This window comes from Phocoena phocoena, chromosome 5 (assembly GCF_963924675.1).
Source record: "Phocoena phocoena chromosome 5, mPhoPho1.1, whole genome shotgun sequence".
Classification (NCBI taxonomy): domain Eukaryota; kingdom Metazoa; phylum Chordata; class Mammalia; order Artiodactyla; family Phocoenidae; genus Phocoena; species Phocoena phocoena.
This window is the reverse complement of record NC_089223.1, coordinates 113,659,291-113,681,046: the sequence shown is the minus strand read 5'-3', so window position 1 is coordinate 113,681,046 and position 21,756 is coordinate 113,659,291. Positions and strand designations below refer to the sequence as shown.

Below are 21,756 nucleotides of genomic sequence, written 5' to 3'. Positions count from 1 at the left end.
AACTGAATGTTAATCAGCTTTTTAAAAAGCAAAAATTATTTCTCTTAATACTATTTCTAATTATTCTTTATGATTTACCAGACAACAAAAGCTTCACTATATGTAAATTGCAAAATCAATCCTCTTTCATACCTATCCCTTGTCCACTCTCTGCAAGCCTCCACTTCTATGAACTAGGACTTAAAACACACCTACAGAGAGGTCTGCTTGACTTTGATTCTGTCAACATTAATTGCACCAAAAGTAAAAATGTTTTAATTTAAGAATATAAGTCTGGATTTTAATGTATGTATGGTGCTCAATATGTTCGATTTCACACCATCACTGAAGTGGAAAAACCTTTAAAAACCAGTTTAATCCCCATCCACTCACCCACCCACGGCTTAGTGATAAAGAAACAGGAACCCACAAAGAGAAATCGATCTCTCCAGGACCTAGCCAGAGACTCTGAATACGCAGCTGACCCCTGAACAACTTGGGGGATAGGGGTGCCAACCCTCCCCGCAGTCAATAAGCCCAGTATAATTTACAGTCGGCCCTCTGTATCTATGGTTCCTCTGTATCGGTGCATAAGTGGACCCACGCAGTTCAAACCGCTGTTGTTCAAGGGTCAACTGTATATATTTGTCCGGTTCCCAGTGGGTGCTCTTTCAACTTTACCAACGGACTGAGGCAGCAGATGCAAGGCTGATTCTTAAAGGTGAGCATGAATTTAAAGTCCTTTGCTGCTATTATCTACTTAGCAACAATTAAAGTTGTCTGGTGACATACAACCACACGTATATGTCCCCAACTAACACATGGAAACACCTGATTTGGTGGCAATGATAACTGATGGACCGTCCCTTCCTGAAACACCCACTCCTTGGATTCTAAAACACCACTTGACTTCTCAGAGTTCTTGGAGGCTCCTCTGAGTTTACCCAGCTGCTACATGATAGAGTATCAGGGGCTCAAACCTAAGTCCTCCTCTTTCTCTACACTTCTCTGTAAGTAATTTCATTTATTCCCACCACTTTAGTACTGTCTTCTGGAAGATCACCCCCACCTTTGAATACACAGTCCTGGCCTTTCCTATCAACTACATGCTCACATGTTCAAAGGTCAACTGAACAACTGCACTCAGACATCCACAGGTTTCTCAAATTCAGTATGTCCTGACCTGAACAATGCATTTTCCCTCAAAAATCTGTTCATCCCCCACTCTTTCCCATCCAGGAAATGACACCTACTGGTTATTTAAGCAGGAAACCTGCCTGTTTTTGAAGTATCCCCACTCCCCAAATTTGATCCCAGTTAATTTTACCTCCCAGTATACTTGGAATCATCCCTCTGCTCACCACCTCCGCATCCATCAACCCACCTCTTTCCTGAGCTAAAAAAAGCAACATGCACTCATTCGGTCCTCCTGTCTTCTCTCTTCCTCTCTTATAATACTTTCTCCACAAAGTAACCAGAGGGAGTCTTTCTAAACACAAATCCAATCACATTTAAACTCATCTAGTGAAATCCAAACCCCTTTTAGTGGCAGGATCTTTGCTCACCTCTCCAAACCCAGCTGAGCCACCTGCCCTAGCCTCACGCCTTCAGCCTCACTGATTTTTCTGGGGTCTTCAAAGTGCAAGTGCCTTCCACCCTGAGGATGGGTGTGTCCTTTGTCTGGAAAGCTTTCCTCCCCTTGGCTCCACCTTCTCCTAAGGCCCTACCCTGTCTCCTTGTTCTCTATCATTGCACCCTGTTGGTTTCCTTCCCAGCACTTCAGCATCGAAATTATACATCTTATTAATCTGTCTACATCTTTACTAGTCATTTCTCCCATTAGACTATAAGCAGCACAAAGAAACTAACTTGCACTTAACATTACTAGCCCGGTGCCAGGCACATACTAGGAACTCAATAAACATGCACTGAATATATAACTAAATAGCTATCTATCCTTTTTATGAGTGGCCATCCTTTTGTGTTTTGCAAAACCTTTTCCCGGCCACACACAGGGAAAAGTTCTCAAAGGACTTTGCAGTGAAAAAGAAAACATCAAGCTGGTTTAGCTGTTCCTCACACTGGGCTGACAAGGGTAGGCAGGGAACTTAGTTATTAGCCGCAAGGTTTTAATAATATTTATCAAGACATTTGAGCTGCTTTTCACCGATAAAAACTCTGGCAATTTACAGTGTAAAAACAATTTTATCCCACTTTTGCAAAATAAATTGGGCAAACGCATCAGCTTTTACAACTCGAAATTATATTAATTCAAAATGTATGTATGAGGGCCTATATTTCGCAAAGTGCTGCAATATTAGGTATGAAAGTAGGTGGGATATAAAAGATGACTGAGTCGATAGCACTGCTGTCAAAGAGGTTCTTCCATTACTCTTTCTGAAAGGTCTTCAGTTTTTCAGAGCCTAGTGACTTTCTTAAAGATCTACGCAGATGAAATCTCTTTAGTTACTTTCAAAAGGACTTTTCTCTAGATCTAATTGAGCATAAAACAATTCAAAGCAACAGACAATTATTAAGTAGTTGCTATATTCAAAGATGTATAAAATGAGGTCAGCTTACTTTGACAGGTTTATTTTTACTATTATCATATATCTAGGGGAAAAGAAGAGAAGCAAATCGAGGGAAAATAAATAATATCCTGAACATGGCATTAAGTTTTCCCTTCTTGCATTTGAGCACCAATTTTCCCAAAGGCCACCCTGACAAAAAGCCACCCATGTGAAATAATCTAAGTATTAACTTTAACAGGCACTCTTCTCAGAAGTAGACAAACTTTTTTAGGAAAAAAGAAGACATGCCTCCCTCTCACAGTACTTTCTAGAATGAATGCTCTGTTAAGAGACTAATTAACTGATTACATTTATACTGATAGAATCAGAATTCTTAAATCTCCTACTAAAAATGATTCCTAAAACAGCAATAAATGTTGCTTTACAAAAATATTCCTTGATATAAAGCCAAAAGAAAACGGTGGAGGTATGTGTATCCCACAGTTGCTTTGTGATCAGGGTTTAAGGAACAGGCCTTCCACCACAAATACTCAGGGTTCTGGTCTGCATACTTTTATCATTTTTATTTTGGTGCCAATTCCTATTACTGAGTACAGGCATTGTGAGTGTCCTGCCACCCTCTACACTGTGTGAGGAAGAATTTTCTATACTCCATGATTTCAGATGGAATTAGAATACATTCTGGATTAAGAAGTACCTGAAAAATTCGATCCCACTACTTCAATGCCTATTTCTCTTTGGCTATCTGTCCTGTTTTCTTGCTACAAAAATACCCCTTACAAAGCAACTCTCAGCTCCAGGACAATACTGGGTTTATCAGGCAGGGGCCAGTGTTTGCCTTACGTGCATGCTCAGGGTTTGTTAACTTGCAAGAGAGATGCCTTCAAAGTAAAAACATAAAAGTGGTTGTCGCAGTGTAAAAATACACGTGACCCTTGAACAACATGGGTCTGAACTACATGGATCCACAAACACATGGATTTTTTTCAATAGTACATACTATAGTACTACACGATCCGTGGTTGCTTGAATCCGTGAATGAGGAACTACAAATAAAGAGGAACTATGTATACAGAACCAACTGTAAATTACACGCGGATTTATTCTTTGTTTTCTGTTTTTGCGGTACACGGGCCTCTCACTGTTGTGGCCTCTCCTGTTGCGGAGCACAGGCTCCGGACGCGCAGGCTCAGCAGCCATGGCTCACAGGCCTAGCCACTCCACGGCACGTGGGATCCTCCCGGACTGGGGCACGAACCCATGTCCCCTGCATCAGCAGGCGGACTCTTAACCACTGCGCCATCAGGGAGGCCCTACATGTGGATTTTTGAGAGGAAGGAGGGTCAACGTCCCTAACCCCTGTGTTGTTCAAGGGTCAACTGTATTTTCTGAGTAAGCAAGCTAATGTAAAGATTGGACACTAAAAAACAAACCCTTTCTCATTTTGTTATATTTATAATATTTATATATTATAAATACAAAGAAATGTTAATGGGTAGTGAGCATTTACAAAATGCTACATAAAGTAAATGACATTCTGCTTGCTACTAGATTTTGGATATAAGATTGTACATAAGAACAAAAACAATTTCAGCGTATAACTTCTTAGGATTTTAGAAACAGGCATTTCTGTAATATGACTTTAAAATCATAGCCTGTTTTGATCCAGTGCTGTATATTAACCTGAGATAAAATATTTTTAGAACGTTGTAAAAAACAAGTGATAGTTTCATCTTCTCCAGAAGGATAGTCCCCCAAATTTGGCAATACCTAAATCTTGCCATTTCTTCAGCATACTTAAGGTCCTGTGTGGGTCTTCCCTTCATGAGCAAAAAGATTGGAAGATTAAAAAATAAAAAACCATAATAACAAATGTTACAGTTCCTAGAGGATCGACTTTCAAGATGGTGGAGGAGTAAGATGTGGCGATCACCTTCCTCTCCACAAATACATCAGAAATACATCTACACGTGGAACAACTCCTACAGAACACCTACTGAACGCTGGCAGAGGACCTCAGACTTCCCAAAAGGAAAGAAACTCCCCACGTACCTGGTCACGTGGCTGACAGGGTCTTGGTGCTCCAGCCGGGTGTCAGGCATGAGCCTCTGAGGTGGGAGAGCCAAGGTGAGGACACTGGACCATGAGAGACCTCCCCACTCCATGTATTATCAATCGGCGAGAGCTCTCCCAGAGATCTCCATCTCAACACTAAGACCCAGCTCCCCTCAGCGACCAGCAAGCTCCAGTGCTGGACAACCTGTGCCAAACAACTAGGAAGTTAGAAACACAACCCCACCCATTAGCAGAGAGGCTGGCTAATAAGTTCAGAGACACCCAAAAACATACCACCGGACACAGTCCTGCCCACCAGAAAGACAAGATCCAGCCTCATCCACCAGAACACAGGCACTAGTCCCCTCCACCAGGAAGCCTACACACCTTCCTGAACCAACCTTACCCACTGGGGGCAGACACCAAAAACAATGGGAACTACGAACCTGCAGCCTGCAAAAGGAGTCACAGTCAGTTAAGGAAAATGAGAAGACAGAGAAATATGCAGCAGATGAAGGAGCAAGATAAAAACCCACCAGACCAAACAAATGAAGAGGAAATAGGCAGTCCACCTGATAAAGAATTCAGGGTAATGATAGTAAAGATGATCCAAAATCTTGGAAATAGTAGGAAGAAAATACAAGAAATGTTTAACAAGGCCCTAGAAGAACTAAAGAGCAAACAATGATGAACAACACAACAAATGAAATTAAAAATTCTACAGAAGGAATCAATAGCAGAATAACTGAGGCAAAAGAACAGATAAGTGACCTGGAAGATAAAATAGTGGAAATATTTACCACAGAGCAGAATAAAGAAAAAAGAATGAAAAGAATTGAGGACAGTCTCAGAGAACACTGGGACAAAATTAAATGCACCAATATTCGAATTATAGGGGTCCCAGAAGAAGAGAAAAAGACAGGGACTGAGAAAATATTTGAAGAGATTATAGTTGAAAACTTCCCTAATACGGGAAAGGAAATAGTCAATCAAGTCCAGGAACCGCAGTGAGTCCCATATAGGATAAATCCAAGGAGAAACATGCCAAGACATGGATTTAACCAATCAAAAATTAAATACAAAGAAACAAATATTAAAAGCAGCAAGGGGAAAGCAACAAATAACACACAAGGGAATCCCCATAAGGTTAACAGCTGATTTTTCAGCAGAAACTCTGCAAGCCAGAAGGGAGTGACAAGACATATTTTAAGTGATTAAAGGGAAAAACCTACAACCAAGGTTACTCTACTCAGCAAGGATCTCATTCAGATTCAACAGAGAAATTAAAACCTTTACAGACAAGCAAAAGCTAAGAAAATTCAGCACCAGCAAACCAGCTTCACAACAAATGCTAGGCAGGAAACATAAGAGAAGGAAAAGACCTACAAAACAAACCCAAAACAATTAAGCAAATGGTAAAGGAAACATACATATTGATAATTACCTTAAATGTAAATGGGTTAAATGCTCCAACCAAAAGACACAGACTGGCTGAATGGATACAAAAATAAGACCTGTATATATGCTGTCTACAAGAGACCAACTTCAGACCTAAGGACACATACAGACTGAAAGTGAGGGGATAGAAAAAGACAGTCCATGCAAATGGAAATCAAGAGAAAGCTGGAGTAGCAATTCTCATATCAGACAAAATAAACTTTAAAATACAGACTGTTACAAGACACAAAGAAGGACACTACATAATGATCAAGGGATCAATCCAAGAAGAAGATACAACAATTGTAAATATTTATGCACCCAACATAGGAGCACCTCAATACATAAGGCAAATGCTAATAGCCATAAAAGAGGAAATTGACAGTAACACAATCATAGTAGGGGACTTTAACACCCCACTTTCACCAATGGACAGATCATCCAAAATGAAAATAAATAAGGAAACACAAGCTTTAAATGATACATTAAATAAGATGGACTTAATTGATATTTATAGGACATGCGATCCAAAAAGTACAGAATACACTTTCTTCTCAAGTGCTCATGGAACACTGTCCAGGATAGATCATATTTTGGGGCACGAATCAAGCCTTGGTAAATTTAACAAAACTGAAATTGCATTAAGCATCTTTTGCAACCACAAAGCTATGAGATTAGAAATAAACTACAGGGGAAAAAATGTAAAAAACACAAACACATGGAAGCTAAACCATACACTACTAAATAACCAAGAGATCACTGAAGAAATCAAAGAGGAAATCAAAAAATACCTAGAGACATATGACAACGAAAATACGATGATCCAAAACCTATGGGATGCAGCAAAAGCAGTTCTAAGAGGGAAGTTTATAGCAATACCATCCTACCTCAAGAAACAAGAAACATCTCAAATAAACAGCCTAACCTCACACCTAAAGCAATCAGAGAAAGAACAAAAACCCCCGAAAGTTAGCAGAAGGAAAGAAATCATAAAGATCAGATTAGAAATAAATGAAAAAGAAATGAAGGAAAGGATAGCAAAGATCTATAAAATTAAAAGATGGTTCTTTGAGAAGATAAACAAAATTGATAAACCATTAGCCCGACTCATCACGAAAAAAAGGGAGAAGACTCAAACCAATAGAATTAGAAATGAAAAAGGAAAAGTAACAACTGACACTGCAGAAATACAAAGGATCATGAGAGAATACTAAAAGCAACTGTATGCTAATTAAATGGACACCCACGAAGAAATGGACAAATTCTTAGAAAAAGCACAACCTTCCAAGACTGAACCAAGAAGAAACAGAAAGTATAAACAGACCAATCACAAGCACTGAAATTGAGACTGTGATTAACAATCTTCCAGCAAACAAAAGCCCTGGACCAGATGGCTTCACAGACGAATTCTATCAAACATTAAGAGAAGAGTTAACACCTATCCTTCTCAAACTCTTCCAAAATAGAGTAGAGGGTGGAACACTCCCAAACTCATTCTATGAGGCCACCATCATCCTGATTCCAAATACAGACAAAGATGCCAAAAGAAAGAAAACTACAGGCCATTATCACTGATGAACATACATGCGAAAATCCACAACAAAATATTAGCAAACAGAATCCAACAGCACATTAAAAGGATCATACACCATGATCAAGCGGTATTTATCCCAGGAATACAAAGATTCTTGAATATGCAAATCAATCAATGTGATAAACCATATTAACAAATTGAGGAGAAAAACCATATGATCATTTCAATACATGCAGAAAAAGCTTTCGACAAAATTCAACACCCATTTATGATAAATACTCTCCAGAAATCAGGCATAGAGGGAACTTACCTCAACATAATAAAGGCCATATATGACAAACCCACAGCCAACATTATTCTCAATGGTGAAAAACTAAAACCATTTCCTCTAAGATCAAGAACAAGACAAGGTTGCCCACTCTCACCACTCTTATTCAACATAGTTTTGGAAGATTTAGCCACATCAGAGAAGAAAAAGAAATAAAAGGAATCCAAATCAGAAAAGAAGAAGTAAAGCTGTCACTGTTTGCAGATGACAAGATACTATACGTAGAGAATCCTGAAGATGCTACCAGAAAACTACTAGAGCTAATCAATGAATTTGGTAAAGTAGCAGGATACAAAATTAATGCACAGAAACCTCTGGCATTCCTATACACTAATGATGAAAAATCTGAAAGAGAAATTAAGGAAACACTCCCATTTACCATTGCAACAAAAAGAATAAAATACATAGGAATAAACCTACCTAAGGAGGCAAAAGACCTGTATGCAGAAAAGTATAAGACACTGATGAAGAAATTAAAGATGATACAAACAGATGGAGAGATATACCATGTCCTTGGAATGGAAGAATCATTATTGTGAAAATGACTCTACTACCCAAAACAATCGACACATTCAATGCAATCCCTATCAAACTACCACTGGCATTTTTCACAAAACTAGAACAAAAAATTTCACAATTTGTATGGAAACACAAAAGACCCCAAATAGCCAAAGCAACCTTGAGAAAGAAAAACTGGAGGTGGAGGAATCAGGCTCCCTGACTTCAGACTATACTACAAAGCTACAGTAATGAAGACAGTATGGTACTGGCACAAAATAAGAAATCATGATCAATGGAACAGGATAGAAAGCCCAGAGATAAACCCACGCACATATGTCAACTTCTCTTTAAGGAGGAAAGAATATACAATGGAGAAAAGACAGCCTCTTCAATAAGTGGTGCTGGGAAAACCGGACAGCTACGTGGAAAAGAATGAAATTAGAACACTCCCTAACACCATACACAAAAATAAACTCAAAATGGATTAAAGACCTAAATGTAAGGCCAGAAACTATCAAACTCTTAGAGGAAAACATAGGCAGAACGTTCTATGACAAAAATCACAGCAAGATCCTTTTTGACGCACCCTCTAGAGAAATAGAAATTAAAAAAAAATAAACAAATGGGACCTAATGAAACTTCAAAGCTGTTGCACAGCAAAGGAAACCATAAACAAGATGAAAAGACAGCCCTCAGAATGGGAGAACATATTTGCAAATGAAGCAACTGACAGAGGATTAATCTCCAAAATTTACAAGCAGCTCAATAACAAAAAAACAAACAACCCAATCAAAAAATGGGCAGAAGGGCTTCCCTGGTGGCGCAGTGGTTGAGAGTCCGCCTGCCGATGCGGGGCACACGGGTTCGTGCCCCGGTCCGGGAGGATCCCGCATGCCGCGGAGCGGCTGGGTCCATGAGCCATGGCCACTGAGCCTGCGTGTCCGGAGCCTGTGCTCCGCAACGGGAGAGGCCACAGCAGTGAGAGGCCCGCGTACCTCAAAAAAAAAAAAAAAAAAAAAAAAAAAAAAATGGGCAGAAGACCTAAATAGACATTTCTCCAAAGAAGATATACAGATTGCCAACAAACACATGAAAGAATGGTCAACATCATTAATCATTAGAGAAATGCAAATCAAAACTACAATGAGGTATCACCTCTCACCAGTCAGAATGCCATCATCAAAAAATCTACAAACAATAAATGCTGGAGAGGGTGTGGAGAAAAGGGAACCCTCTTGCACTGTTGGTGGGAATGTAAATTGATACAGCCACTATGGAGAACAGTATGGAGGTTCCTCAAAAAACTAAAAATAGGGCTTCCCTGGTGGCGCAGTGGTTGAGAGTCTGCCCACCGATGCAGGGGACACGGGTTCATGCCCTGGTCCAGGAAGATCCCACATGCCACAGAGCAGCTGAGCCCGTGAGCCATGGCCGCTGAGCCTGTGCGTCCAGAGCCTGTGCTCCACAACGGGAGAGGCCACAACAGTGAGAGGTCCGCGTACCGGAAAAAAAAAAAAAGACCAACAAATAGAACTACCATACGACCCAGCAATCACACTACTGGGAATATACCCTGAGAAAACCATAATTCAAAGAGTCATGTACAACAATGTTCACTGCAGCACTATTTACAATAGCCCGGACATGGAAGCAACCTAAGTGTCCATCGACAGATGAACGGATAAAGACGATGTGGCACATACATACAATGGAATATTACTCAGCCATAAAAAGGAATGCAATTGAGTTATTTCTAGGGAGGTGGATGGACCTAGAGTCTGTCATACAGAGTGAAGTAAGTCAGAATGAGGAAAACAAATACCGTATGCTAACACATATATATGCAATCTAAAAAAAAAAAAAGGTTCTGAAGAACCTAGCGCAGGACAGGAATGAAGACGCAGACGTAGAGAATGTACTTGACACAGGGAGGGGGAAGGGTAAACTGGGATGAAGTGAGACAGTGCCATGGACACATATACACTACCAAATGTAAAATAGATAGCTAGTGGGAAGCAGCTGCACAGCACAGGGAGATCAGCTCGGTACTTTGTGACCACCTGGAGGGGTGGGATAGGGAGGGTGGGAGGGAGACACAAGAGGGAGGGGATATGGGGATATATGTATATGTATAGCTGATTCACTTTGTTATACAGCAGCAACTCAGACAACAATGTAAAGCAATTATACTGCAATAAAGATGTTAAAAAAAAAAAGTGATAGAGATAAAGGAAAATAGGGAGAAAAGTTAAAGGACTTTAGTACTGAAGACCTTACCTATTATTAACATGGCTGCACATGGATGTTCTATGTAGATCTGCTTCCTAAAGCAAGGGAAATCTAGATATGTATATACATTTCTGGTGGTACAATTATACTGAAAATAATTTTCTAGAAGAGAAAACATCTATAATGATCAGGAAAAAATGATTCTCATACAAAATATATTACATAATGTAATTAAAATGTACAGTTCACACTTATTGTCTGAATGTAAATGAGTGGTTCCCAAATTGTGGTTAGTCCTTAAACCAGCAGTATATCAACATCACCTAGGAACTTGTTACAGATTGGTACACCCATCCCAGATCTCCTAACTGGCCCTACAGTCCATGTTTTAACAAGAACGTGATGAGATTCTGATCTAAACAATACTGCGGAGAGTGAAGGAATTACAGTATACAAAATCTACAACTTGGGCAGGCTATAGAGATATAGGAAGAAGTAAGGATAAACACCGAGGTTGATTGCAGTCTGCACTCTAGATCTTAGAAGAAAATCTCAAACTTTTTTTTTTTTGAGGGTTATGGGTTACCTAATCTAATAATCTAATTCAGCAGGGCCTGAGTGTGGAGGAGAATCTGGGTAGAATCTCTGTCTAGAAGGCAGGTATTTGTCTGGAGCTTCCCCAAAGGTCCCTCAGGAATGGGAAGCCCAGAAGGAGAAGGAACAAGCCTGGAGGTGGCAGAACAGGAGCAGAATCCCTGCTCCTCCATTTAAAGGACTGAATAACCACAGATAGGATCACTGAACCTGAAGAAGCCAGCATTCGGAAGTACCAGAGGGCTACTTCCTTAATTCTCCTGCCCTTACAACACATACCTGTCAGCTTCTGCTCATTTCTTAAGACACTCAGACGGTCTAAGGGGCACGTATCTCACTTGTCATTTGCATTCTACTTCAGTGAGAAAGACAATGAAAGAAAGGGAAATAAACATCCCCAAGATGGAAGTAGAAGTACCAAGTACCAACCCCTAAAATGAGTAGACGTGACGCCATAGACACTTCCTCCACATACTCCCTACGCCTCTGAAACCATTATTCTATCTGCCAGGTGGACGACAGCAAGTGGTAGTGATTCAGTTAACTACAGCTCATCTTAAATAACGAGTTATCACAACAATAATAAGAGCAACAACTACCACCACTAGTTATTGCCATTGCGCTCATTTATGGAAACCCTCCGAGGTAAGCACTGCTGTCCTCGTTTTAATGAGGCTGACTCCCTCCCTTGTCCGAAAGAGTCTTATGAAGGCCAGGACTAAAAGCCAGGACCATTTGGCTGAAAAGGCCCATGTTTTTCCACTTTGCTACTTTGCCGCAGCCCCTGGCAAGTTGGTATAAAAAATTCCGTAAACCAACTATGAAATAGGTAGCTTGTCTCCAGTGCCACTGCTTCTTCAGAAGCTCATGCTCACTCCATCCTCTCTGTCAAAATCTGCACTCAGGAATAGATCTGACAACCTCATTGACAGTAGCAATTTAACTGTTTGGCTTGGAATGAGACTACTTGTGAAGAATATCATTCTAAAAACTGGTGCCAACAGCAATTTAATGATGAGAACTATCATTTGTAGAAAATGATCAGTTAAAAAATATTTCCTTTGACATCGCCAGCATTTGAATTAATATCTAAACGAACAATTCTGCAGGGCATCTTAAAGCTTAAACACTTAACAGCAGAGGGAGGAAGGTGTTTAAAAATCATGTCAGACTCTGCAATTTCAATTATATTCGGGTCTCCTAATGTATCAGGAAACCCTTTTCAGCCTCTGATGCTTACAGAAGCAACTGATAAGCTATTTAAAACCACAGTGCTTCTTAGAAAATTAACACTATCAGTGAACTAAACAGTCACTTATTGATGTTTGCAACAGTGCCTGATTTACTTCTTGGATAGATTCACTTAGCCAGGTAATCTGGTTTCTTACTACAAAATAAAGACAGAAATATATGATCAACCTACAAAACCTTTGCAAGAAATATCTGCAACAACATTTACATTACTGAGTTCCCACAGGGAATCTATTATTTATGCCCAACTATCATGTTGTGGTGAATATTTAAGCTAAGAATCAGTCATTGGAATTAAATCATTCATCTCTTCCAAATATTAGAGTTCTCAATTTTCCGATCCCTGCACAGCTACCAATATAGCACAGTAGTACTGCATGAATGAAGACATCCTAAAAAATTATTTGTGAGTGATGGTCTCTAACATAAGGAACTTACTATAAAAGATATATATTTTGATTAAATGATACTTATTTAAAAGGGGACATTTTAATCAATGTGATACAATGGTTATAATTTTATCTCTAGCCTTATATTTCAAGAGATAACTTATATGCAACATACTATTAAGATGGCCTTAATTTCCCACATCTGCTGTGCAACCCTGGATCAATCTGTTAGCCCCAAGGACTCTGGTCCCATAACTCAGCTAAGACATCCATTCACTCTTGGGGAGGTCAGCTTTCCATTTCCATATGTAATAATAAGTAATGGCTTCTAGGTGACTCAATGAAAACTAAATAAAAAAGCCACTGTCTTGCTTCTTGGTTTTATTCTTCTTCTCATAACCTGATCTGCTCACAAGTGGGTTAATCTAATGAATCCATTGCACAATGTCTCTTTTTTCCCCCCAAACCTTTCTCTGTGAGGGAGTTCAGGCAAACTACAAAATGACAGTATGTCATGACACTGTCCTTGGCCTCTTGCTCTTTCTTATCTGTTTATCTCTTATCTGTATCCTTCCCCAGGACTGTGTTTCCCTAAATTAAGAATGTCTCTACAAATGGTGAAATGAAAATGCCTTTCATACTCCTAGCCTGGCCATAAAGCACCTCTGAGGTCCACCAAATGAGTGCCATACCACCCCAAATCATCTTTAACACAGCAACAGCTGGCCTGACTTGCATTACTAGCCCTGTTCACATGTATGTTTGGAACATAGTAGAGACCATTTAGCTCACCAGTTGGGTAATGTATGACGATCTCCTTTTCTCAATATCAGTATCATTAAGTGGCTATTCTAATTCATTAAAATAACTTGACCTGGAATGTTTGGTTACTTAATGGCTGCAATGGCATCTGGACATAACTTGGAATAAACAAATAATGGTTATAATATTAACAACACTGTTGTACTAGTTCAATCACCTATTTTTTGGCAACTATTTCTCTTTGATGCAATTCATTTAATTTTAAACATTCATTGAGTGGCTACCATTTTCCAGGCACTCAGGGTACAGAGGTTACCCACCTTGGTGTCCACCCTTTATGGCATCCACACTCTAGTTAGGGAGAAAGCCGTGTGAAAAACCAATAATTAAGGTACAATCCATTAGGTGCAATTACGGTTCAGGGCTATAGAAGCTGAAAAGTGGCTGAGGTCAACTGCTTGACAGGGCTAGACCATTTCCCACCAATGGGAAATCATCTAAAAATTATCACCTGAAACATGTGAATTTTAATCATCAAAAGACTCCCTAAGTAAATGTACTATTCTTTGGTAGTATTATTGTTATTACCCCCAATCAAACCACTAAAAGTCACCCTCTATAAGATGTTATTATTTCATTCACATTTAATACTTGAAGGACCTCATCAAATAGGGATCTATTTACAGACCTCCTTCCTGACCTAAGTAAAGCTTTTTATTTTTTTAATTTGTTTCCATGTTCTCTACCACCCTGTAAAGATAGAGATAAGCCACTATATGGATATAATCCAACCTAAACCTCTTCCCCTTAAGGACATTTTAAGGCCTCCTACTGTAGGCAGCCCGGTAGTAAATAGTATAAGTTAGGCGCGTGCATTTAGAAATGATTCTATTATCAAGGCAGACAATTTCTTCACTCTACACCAATGCAAAATTTTGTAATCAAAAGCATTTGGATTCTGCCTGATTTCTATCATTACATCTGTAAAGCACAAGGAAGAGTCCAAATGGTGTAATGTGACTCTCATATTAAGTCCTCACAATCTTTGAGGTAGCAAATAAAGATTAGCAAAATTGTCTCTGCATAGTTTTGTATACACTCTAAATGTGTAAATGAGTAAAATGAGTGACAAGAGATGCAGGCAGCTTGACAAAATATCTAACTAATAGCAAAACAATCCACTTGGCTTTGTTTAATAGCAAAACAATTCACTTGGCTGTGCCACAAACTCTGGCCTGGACCAGACACTCAAATTCTTTTCATCTCCTGTGTGACAAACGAATTTTTGTATTTTGAGGAGGAAAAATAGAGCTGAACTAGATGCTCTCTAGAGTTTCTTTGGGCTCAAACATTATGAAAGCTCCTGGAAAATGTCTTTTAGACATTTTCTCTATCTTTTCATCCCAGGTTGTGAAATGAAATCCCACTGTCAAATCATTTCCAGACATCTGGAAAATTTAATCCATTGCCAGTGTAAGATACCAAGGCAGTTAACAATTAAGCTGTTATTAGTGAATCATGTGTTCTAGGAGGCCACTTGCTGGGCTCTATTATTTTAGTGTCACAACCATGACCTGTAAGTAATACCGGCATTTGAGAAACTCATTAACTTTCAGAAACCTGAGGTACAGTTTACTGTATCAGACAAATCTACTAGAGAAATCGCAATAGGAACACACGTGTTCCTACACATATAAAGCCTCACTAGTGTGAGGACTATATGAAAGGATAAGACACATCATTCTTCAAAATACTCCCTATTGAAGAACTTTGTAAATGGCACACTGAAGTGAAAAAGGCCCTTCACACTTATAACCTAACAGATTTTCCATGATAATAATATACTTATCTGGTCCACATACATAACACATGCACATGCCCGATGTGTATGTATCTGAGTGTGACACCTAACTGTCACAGCTAAAGCAATAATTGTAAATAAAGAGCACATTTTCAAAAGAATCATTACAAAAAGCCCAAAGAGGAAAAAAGAACAGGAAAGCCCACAAAGTAGGTCAAGCCGGTGTCAAACTAGAAATCATGGCAAATCAGAAAACATTTTGGGTAATAACCTTATATGAGGCTCCAAAAACCACACAAAAGATGCTTTTAAAGTAAAACAAGGTAGAGTAGCCCCCCCTTTATCCACAGAGTATATGTTCCAAACCTCCAGTGAGTGCTTGAAATCTTGAATAGTACTGAACCCTATACATACCTTTTCTTTCCTATACATCCATACTTATGATGTTTAACTTATAAATTAGGCACAGTAGATTAACAATAACTAATATATAATAGATCATAATATACTGTAATAGAAATTATGTGAATGTGGTTTCTCTCTCTCTCAATATCTTATTGTGCTCTACTCACCCTTCTTGTGATGACACGAGATGATAAAATGCCTACGTGATCAGATGAAGTGAGGTGAATGACGCAGGCACCGTGACACAGAGTTAGGCTACTGTTGACCTTCTGATGATACATCAGAAGGAGGATCATCTGCTCCAAGCGATGCTGGATCATGGAGCCATTACGATGGCAACGGCTGGATGTCAGGAGCAGACCATGTGGATGGCTGGGTATTCTGGGCAGGACAGAGCTAGGCTATGGGAGATTTCGTCAAGCTACTCAAAATGATGTGCAACTTAAAACTTATGAACTGCTTATTTATGGAATTTTAATATTTTCAGACCGTGGGTGACCGAGGATGAAGCTACAGATAAGGGGGGACTACCACAGTGAAACTAACAGGCATAAGGACCCATGCTACTTGACTAAGCATACAATAGTATTCTGTACTTATATAGATCAAGCCACTACAACTCAAGAAAAATGTACAGGGATGGAAGAAAAAAAAAGGCAATCAGAAGATTCCTTATCATTGGTTCCTTCTTCAACCTGAAGAAGGGAGATAGCATTCGAACAAATACCCAAAGGAGCAAGCAGAAGGGCAGTACCCTGGTTTGGGAAAAGATGAAGATTTGAGGGAGTACGGCTGATCTGACTGACATTACGAACGACTCAGTTAAAGCAGAGACAGACTTGCTTCCAGGTCTCTTGGAAGCTGCTTCTGAAGTTTGATTTTAGTTACCTTTAAGAGAGGGATAATACATCACACAGTGACTCTGGCAGAGACTATCTGGGATTCGAAGTGGGCTTAAGTAAATTCACAAATGGCTGAGACATGCTGAGACTAACCCCTATCCTTCACAGCTGGTGTCAGAGAGAAGGCCTGAGCTCACTCTCACAGCCTCTACCAGCGGCATCCAGGGCTTACAGGCCAAAGATCTGGCAAGTTCTATTTCTTCATGTTACATGAAATATATCAAAGTATTATTTATTAAATATGCTTCTAATGGAGGTGTTAAAGAAGTCTATAGGCTGTATATTCCAATCACCTTATGTCCCCACGAGAAAATTCTGCCTAGTGATTGTGCTTACCTGATACCTATAGGAGAAAAACTAGATTTACTCTTCATCAAGGCCCTGGCAGATTTTTTCTTAAATGTAGTGACCAGAATTAGGGATGAACAATTTAACAGTTGTCGTGAGTGGCTACTTTAAGAATTTTAAGAGTAGAAATGGTTGCAATAGCAAAAATCATAGAACAGGCCCTACACTTCTGGTAAATGCCATTAGATGTTGAGATTAAATCCAGCATCAACCTGAGGTTAGAAAATCCCCTACAACAACCAATACGCAACATGGCTCCTGCCAGTTTGAGATACCTAATAAAAAAACAAACTAGGATGGAGAACAGAACACAAGGGTATGTGCTGACAGCTCAGCCAGCAAAAAGAATTCAGGTTTGACTCAGAGTAGAAGGGTTTTGTTAAGACATAATTAATTCCATCTTTGAAATGAAATCACAATGGGGCATGATTTCTTTAAACAGTTACATTTGCTTACTAACTTAAAATTAGTTAGCTTCCTAGGCGAATGGAAGTTACTACCTCATTTTCAATGTTGGACATAAACTTTCTAGTGGTCAGGACTGCTGAAAGAAGAACCACTATTCACGTCATCCGACTTATTTGAGTTCTCAGGACCTAACCTAGATGCAGACAACTGTGTGCTTTCTGGGGGAGACAGAAGGATCTCTGTGTTTAATTAAAAGCAAAATCACTCACACTCATTAAAACGAACTATCTAACTACATTCTCTGTTATACTACAGTTATAACTTAATCAAAAATCTACTTTCCAGTCTACTGACCATATGGCAGAGTGGCCTCTCGGGATTACCGAAATGCTCCTCTGACGTAGGAATGCGTTCCAGGGGAGTGAGGCACCCACAGATAAAGGGACCTTGGTAGGCTCTGTGTCTTAACCACTTTTTAGAATAGCATTTGTTACCCGACAATGCCCAGGTCTATCTCTTCAAAACTCAAAGCTGACAAACGGACATTTATATTTAGAAAAGATTCCCAAGGAGCTCAGCAAACCTTACTTCTGGTAGTGGGCTGGCCGGTTTGGTGAGGATCCCTCCTACATAAACAACATTAGGCAGAGTGGGTCTCGGAAACTCCAGTGCTACATCTGTACACAGCATCCACAGGCTGGACCCATGGACCAAGTCATACATGGACTTCTCCGGCAGCAGGTTGTACTTCTGCATTATCCTCTCATATTTGGGAAGAACCAGAAAGCTGACCCCTAATCTGGAAATGAGGTAAACGCCGGTGTTTTTCATCCTTTGCAGCAGGTTCATGTGGTCTGTGAGGAGTGAGTTAAACTCCGGGACGTAAGCTAATGGGGCAGGAGCACCCACTTCGGCAGGATACCAAAGGCCAGTTGAAAATACAGCATATTTAACCCCTAAAAGATGAGCTATCACAAATCCACACATGTCATTAGGGTCCACCAGCAGCAGGTCAAACTTTTCCTTTTTTAGACCCTGAATCAGGGCACGGTTGCCAACCATCATATCACAGTTCTTGGTATAGTGATCCAGTATGTCAAACAGTTCGATTGCTGTCAATCTCCCAGAGAAAATATTCCGCATTTTGGACTGCAGGAAAGCATCCGAGGTGGTACTGTTAAAGATCCCTGGGTAGCGCTGGAGGCTGTAATGATTAGATGGCGTGATGTCTCTGCCTTCAGAGAGGAGGAACACTGTGTGATGCCCACTCTCGTGCAAGGCAGAGGCTAGTGTCTTGAAAATGTACATATGGCTTTCGAACATAATTGGCGGCACGATGATGATTTTGGCGGCCTTCGCTATCCCAACAGCACTCCACAGGAGCATGAAATATGGAGTGTAAGACTTCATAGCTGAAATGACAACCAGAAAACTACTGAAAACAGAATGCAACCCTTACCATTCAAAACAACCACAAAGACACTTTTTCAAAGTATTTGATGATCCAGTACTTTGCCTAAGGATCACTTTTAAAAATTATCCCAATGTTTGTTCTAGTTGCCTCTTTATTTTTGAAAAGTATTTTTCAAAGTATAGAATTGACAGCAAAACTGGCATAGACTGAAATCTATTTAAAATGTATCCGTTTTGGAACACACAATTGCATCAATAATGGAGAACTAATTTTTTTTTTAATTTGAAACAAAACCTATAAGATTGAATGACAAAAGATCTCTCTTCTTTGAATAATAGCTATGAGGTATCTATGAAACATCTGTTTATCTTTTAATTGAACATCAATGTTAATCCCAGGAATTAGAGCCAAGACTTCTTATTTCCAGGTATATCAGCATGTATGTCTCTTTTTAAAGCATTTTATGACAGCAGTAACCTTCCCAGTTATGACTAAAGCATACCAAAGAAAGATTATGTTTTAGAAAATAATTATTTCAAGTAGTAATTCTATAGAAAATACACTTTTTCACAGGAAAAAAATGACCTTGAATGTGACTTTCTCCTTTATCTAAATACCCTTAAGTATCCTGGCAGACTCTGTTTATGTAATTTATATCAATTTGCTGATTCATTTCAGGGCATTATCTAGAAGAGAAACTTTTAATAGAAATGTTCAAGAAAGTTAACTGCATCTCAGTAAATGTTTGTGAAAGAAGTGACTGATGAGTGACTATGTCCTTGACTACACTTCCTGTGTTGTACCTGTAACTCAGGTGCAAAGGGCAAGTCAGATGATGGCTGTATCCTTGATGGCTAATGCTTCTTCTATGCTTTTGTGTTAATAGAGTATATACAATAGTTAGATTCATCCTCTATCATTTTTTAGAAATAATACCTATGGGGGCCATAGAGTATGCGAACTCCCCCTACCTATCCAAAATAATTTTTTCTTAGACTCTAAATTAGCCTCCAAATAGGGAAAGACATGAACAATAGTCACCCATGAGAACTGGACACTTTTACTTCAAGAAACAACTCAAAATAGATTTATATGCAATCACCAAATCAATATCTATTTTTACTCATTATCATATATTAATCATCCTAATTGTACAAATTCCCACCACGTAAATGCAGTTTAAACAACTATACCTTCTCAACATTCAAACACTGCAAGCAACCTAAAAAAAAAAAAAAAAAAGAAGAAATCAATAGCAGGCAATGATAGATTCTTCCAATACCAAGATTAAACTATAAATATTTCCAGGTGCTTTTTCCCTCTCTCATTACAAGGAAAATTTCAAACCATTTCTAAATGATACTACATCATTAAGAGTAAACAGAAGTAATATGCTTTATAAACATATAAAAGTCTATGCTAAATGTTGCTTGAATTAACGTGAGGGCTTTAAAAAATAAATTTGGAGAAAACACTGTTTATGTAGCAATAAAGTAAGTTTATTCTATAATTACAGGGTCACTGAAGGAAGAAAATTAAGCAACCAATCTTGGAGAAAACTTTCTAGGTCTTTATTCTCCTGTGTTGTCTCTCCAATGTGTCTCTCTGGTGTAGCCTCCTTCCCATGCCAAGGAGGAAAAATTAGGAATTTTAAGTAGACATGTTATTAATTTTAGGAGCGAGATTTATGTAGAAACAGCTATTACAGCAGAACTGTCCACTGCTGTGATTAATAGTGCCTGTTACTACATGCATGTCCAAGAAGACACGCAGGATGATGGACCAATGGTAGGCAACTGCTCTGCTGACTGTGTTTTTCATTTAGCTGAGCAGACTCAGTTCCTTCAGCTGCAGTTAAAACTATTACTTTATCATAAATCACTAAGAAACAAAACAAAAAAATAATAGTAGGGAAACAAATCCTTTTACCATGTTTCTTATTTTTTTCCCTTTTTAATTTTATTTTAGTACCTACTGCAAAGTAAAAAGAAATTGCACAAAATGATGATTTAATGCACAATTGCTTACATTCTAGAACAGCACTATCTAATAGAACGATCTGTGATGATGAAAATGTTCTATCTCTTTACTGTCCAATATGGTAGCCTCTAGGGAGCAGCTAAAATATGATTAGTGTGACTGAGGAACTGACTTTAAATTACTACTAGTGGGGGGACCTTGAAGATGGCGGAAGAGTAAGACGCGGAGATCGCCTTCCTCCCCACGGATACACCAGAAATACATCCACACGTGGAACAACTCCTACAGAACTCCTACTGAAGGCTGGCAGAAGACCTCAGACCTCCCAAAAGGCAAGAAACTCCCCACGTAACTGGGTAGGGCAAAAGAAAAAACAGAGACAAAAGAATAAGGACGGCACCTGCACCAGTGGGAGGGAGCTGTGAAGGAGGAAAAGTTTCCACACACTAGGAAGCCCCTCCGCGGGCGGAGACTGCGGGAGGCGGAGGGGGGAGCTTCGGGACCGCGGAGTAGTGCACAGCGACGGGTGCGGAGGGCAAAGCGGGGAGATTCCTGCACAGACGATCGGTGCCGACCAGCACTCACCAACCTGAGAGGCTTGCTGCTCACCCACCGGGGCGGGCGGGGCTGCGAGCTGAGGCTCGGGTTTTGGTTTTGGACGGAGCTCAGGGAGAGGACTGGGGTTGGCGGCTTGAACATAGCCTGAAGGGGTTAGTGCACCACGACTAGCCGGGAGGGAGTTCGGGGAAAAGCCTGCACCGGCCGAAGAGGCAAGAGACTTTTTCTTCCCTCTTTGTCTCCTGGTGCGCGAGGAGAGGGGTTTAAGAGCGCTGCTTAAAGGAACCCCAGAGACGGGCGCGAGCCGCGGCTGAGGGCGCGAGCCCCCGAGACGGGCGCGAGCCGCGGCT

The 21,756-nt window shown here is 39.8% G+C and overlaps 1 protein-coding gene across 1 annotated transcript in view; it reads right to left on the bottom strand.

Moving 5' to 3' along the window:
- Positions 1 to 21,756, bottom strand: part of UGT8 (UDP glycosyltransferase 8) — a 110,077-nt gene that overhangs the window by 42,686 nt on the left and 45,635 nt on the right. Inside the window, exon 2 of the mRNA XM_065877548.1 lies at positions 18,043 to 18,866. Coding sequence (XP_065733620.1) covers positions 18,043 to 18,864 — 822 coding nt within the window. The 5' untranslated portion in view covers positions 18,865 to 18,866. The remainder of the gene's footprint in view (positions 1 to 18,042; positions 18,867 to 21,756) is intronic.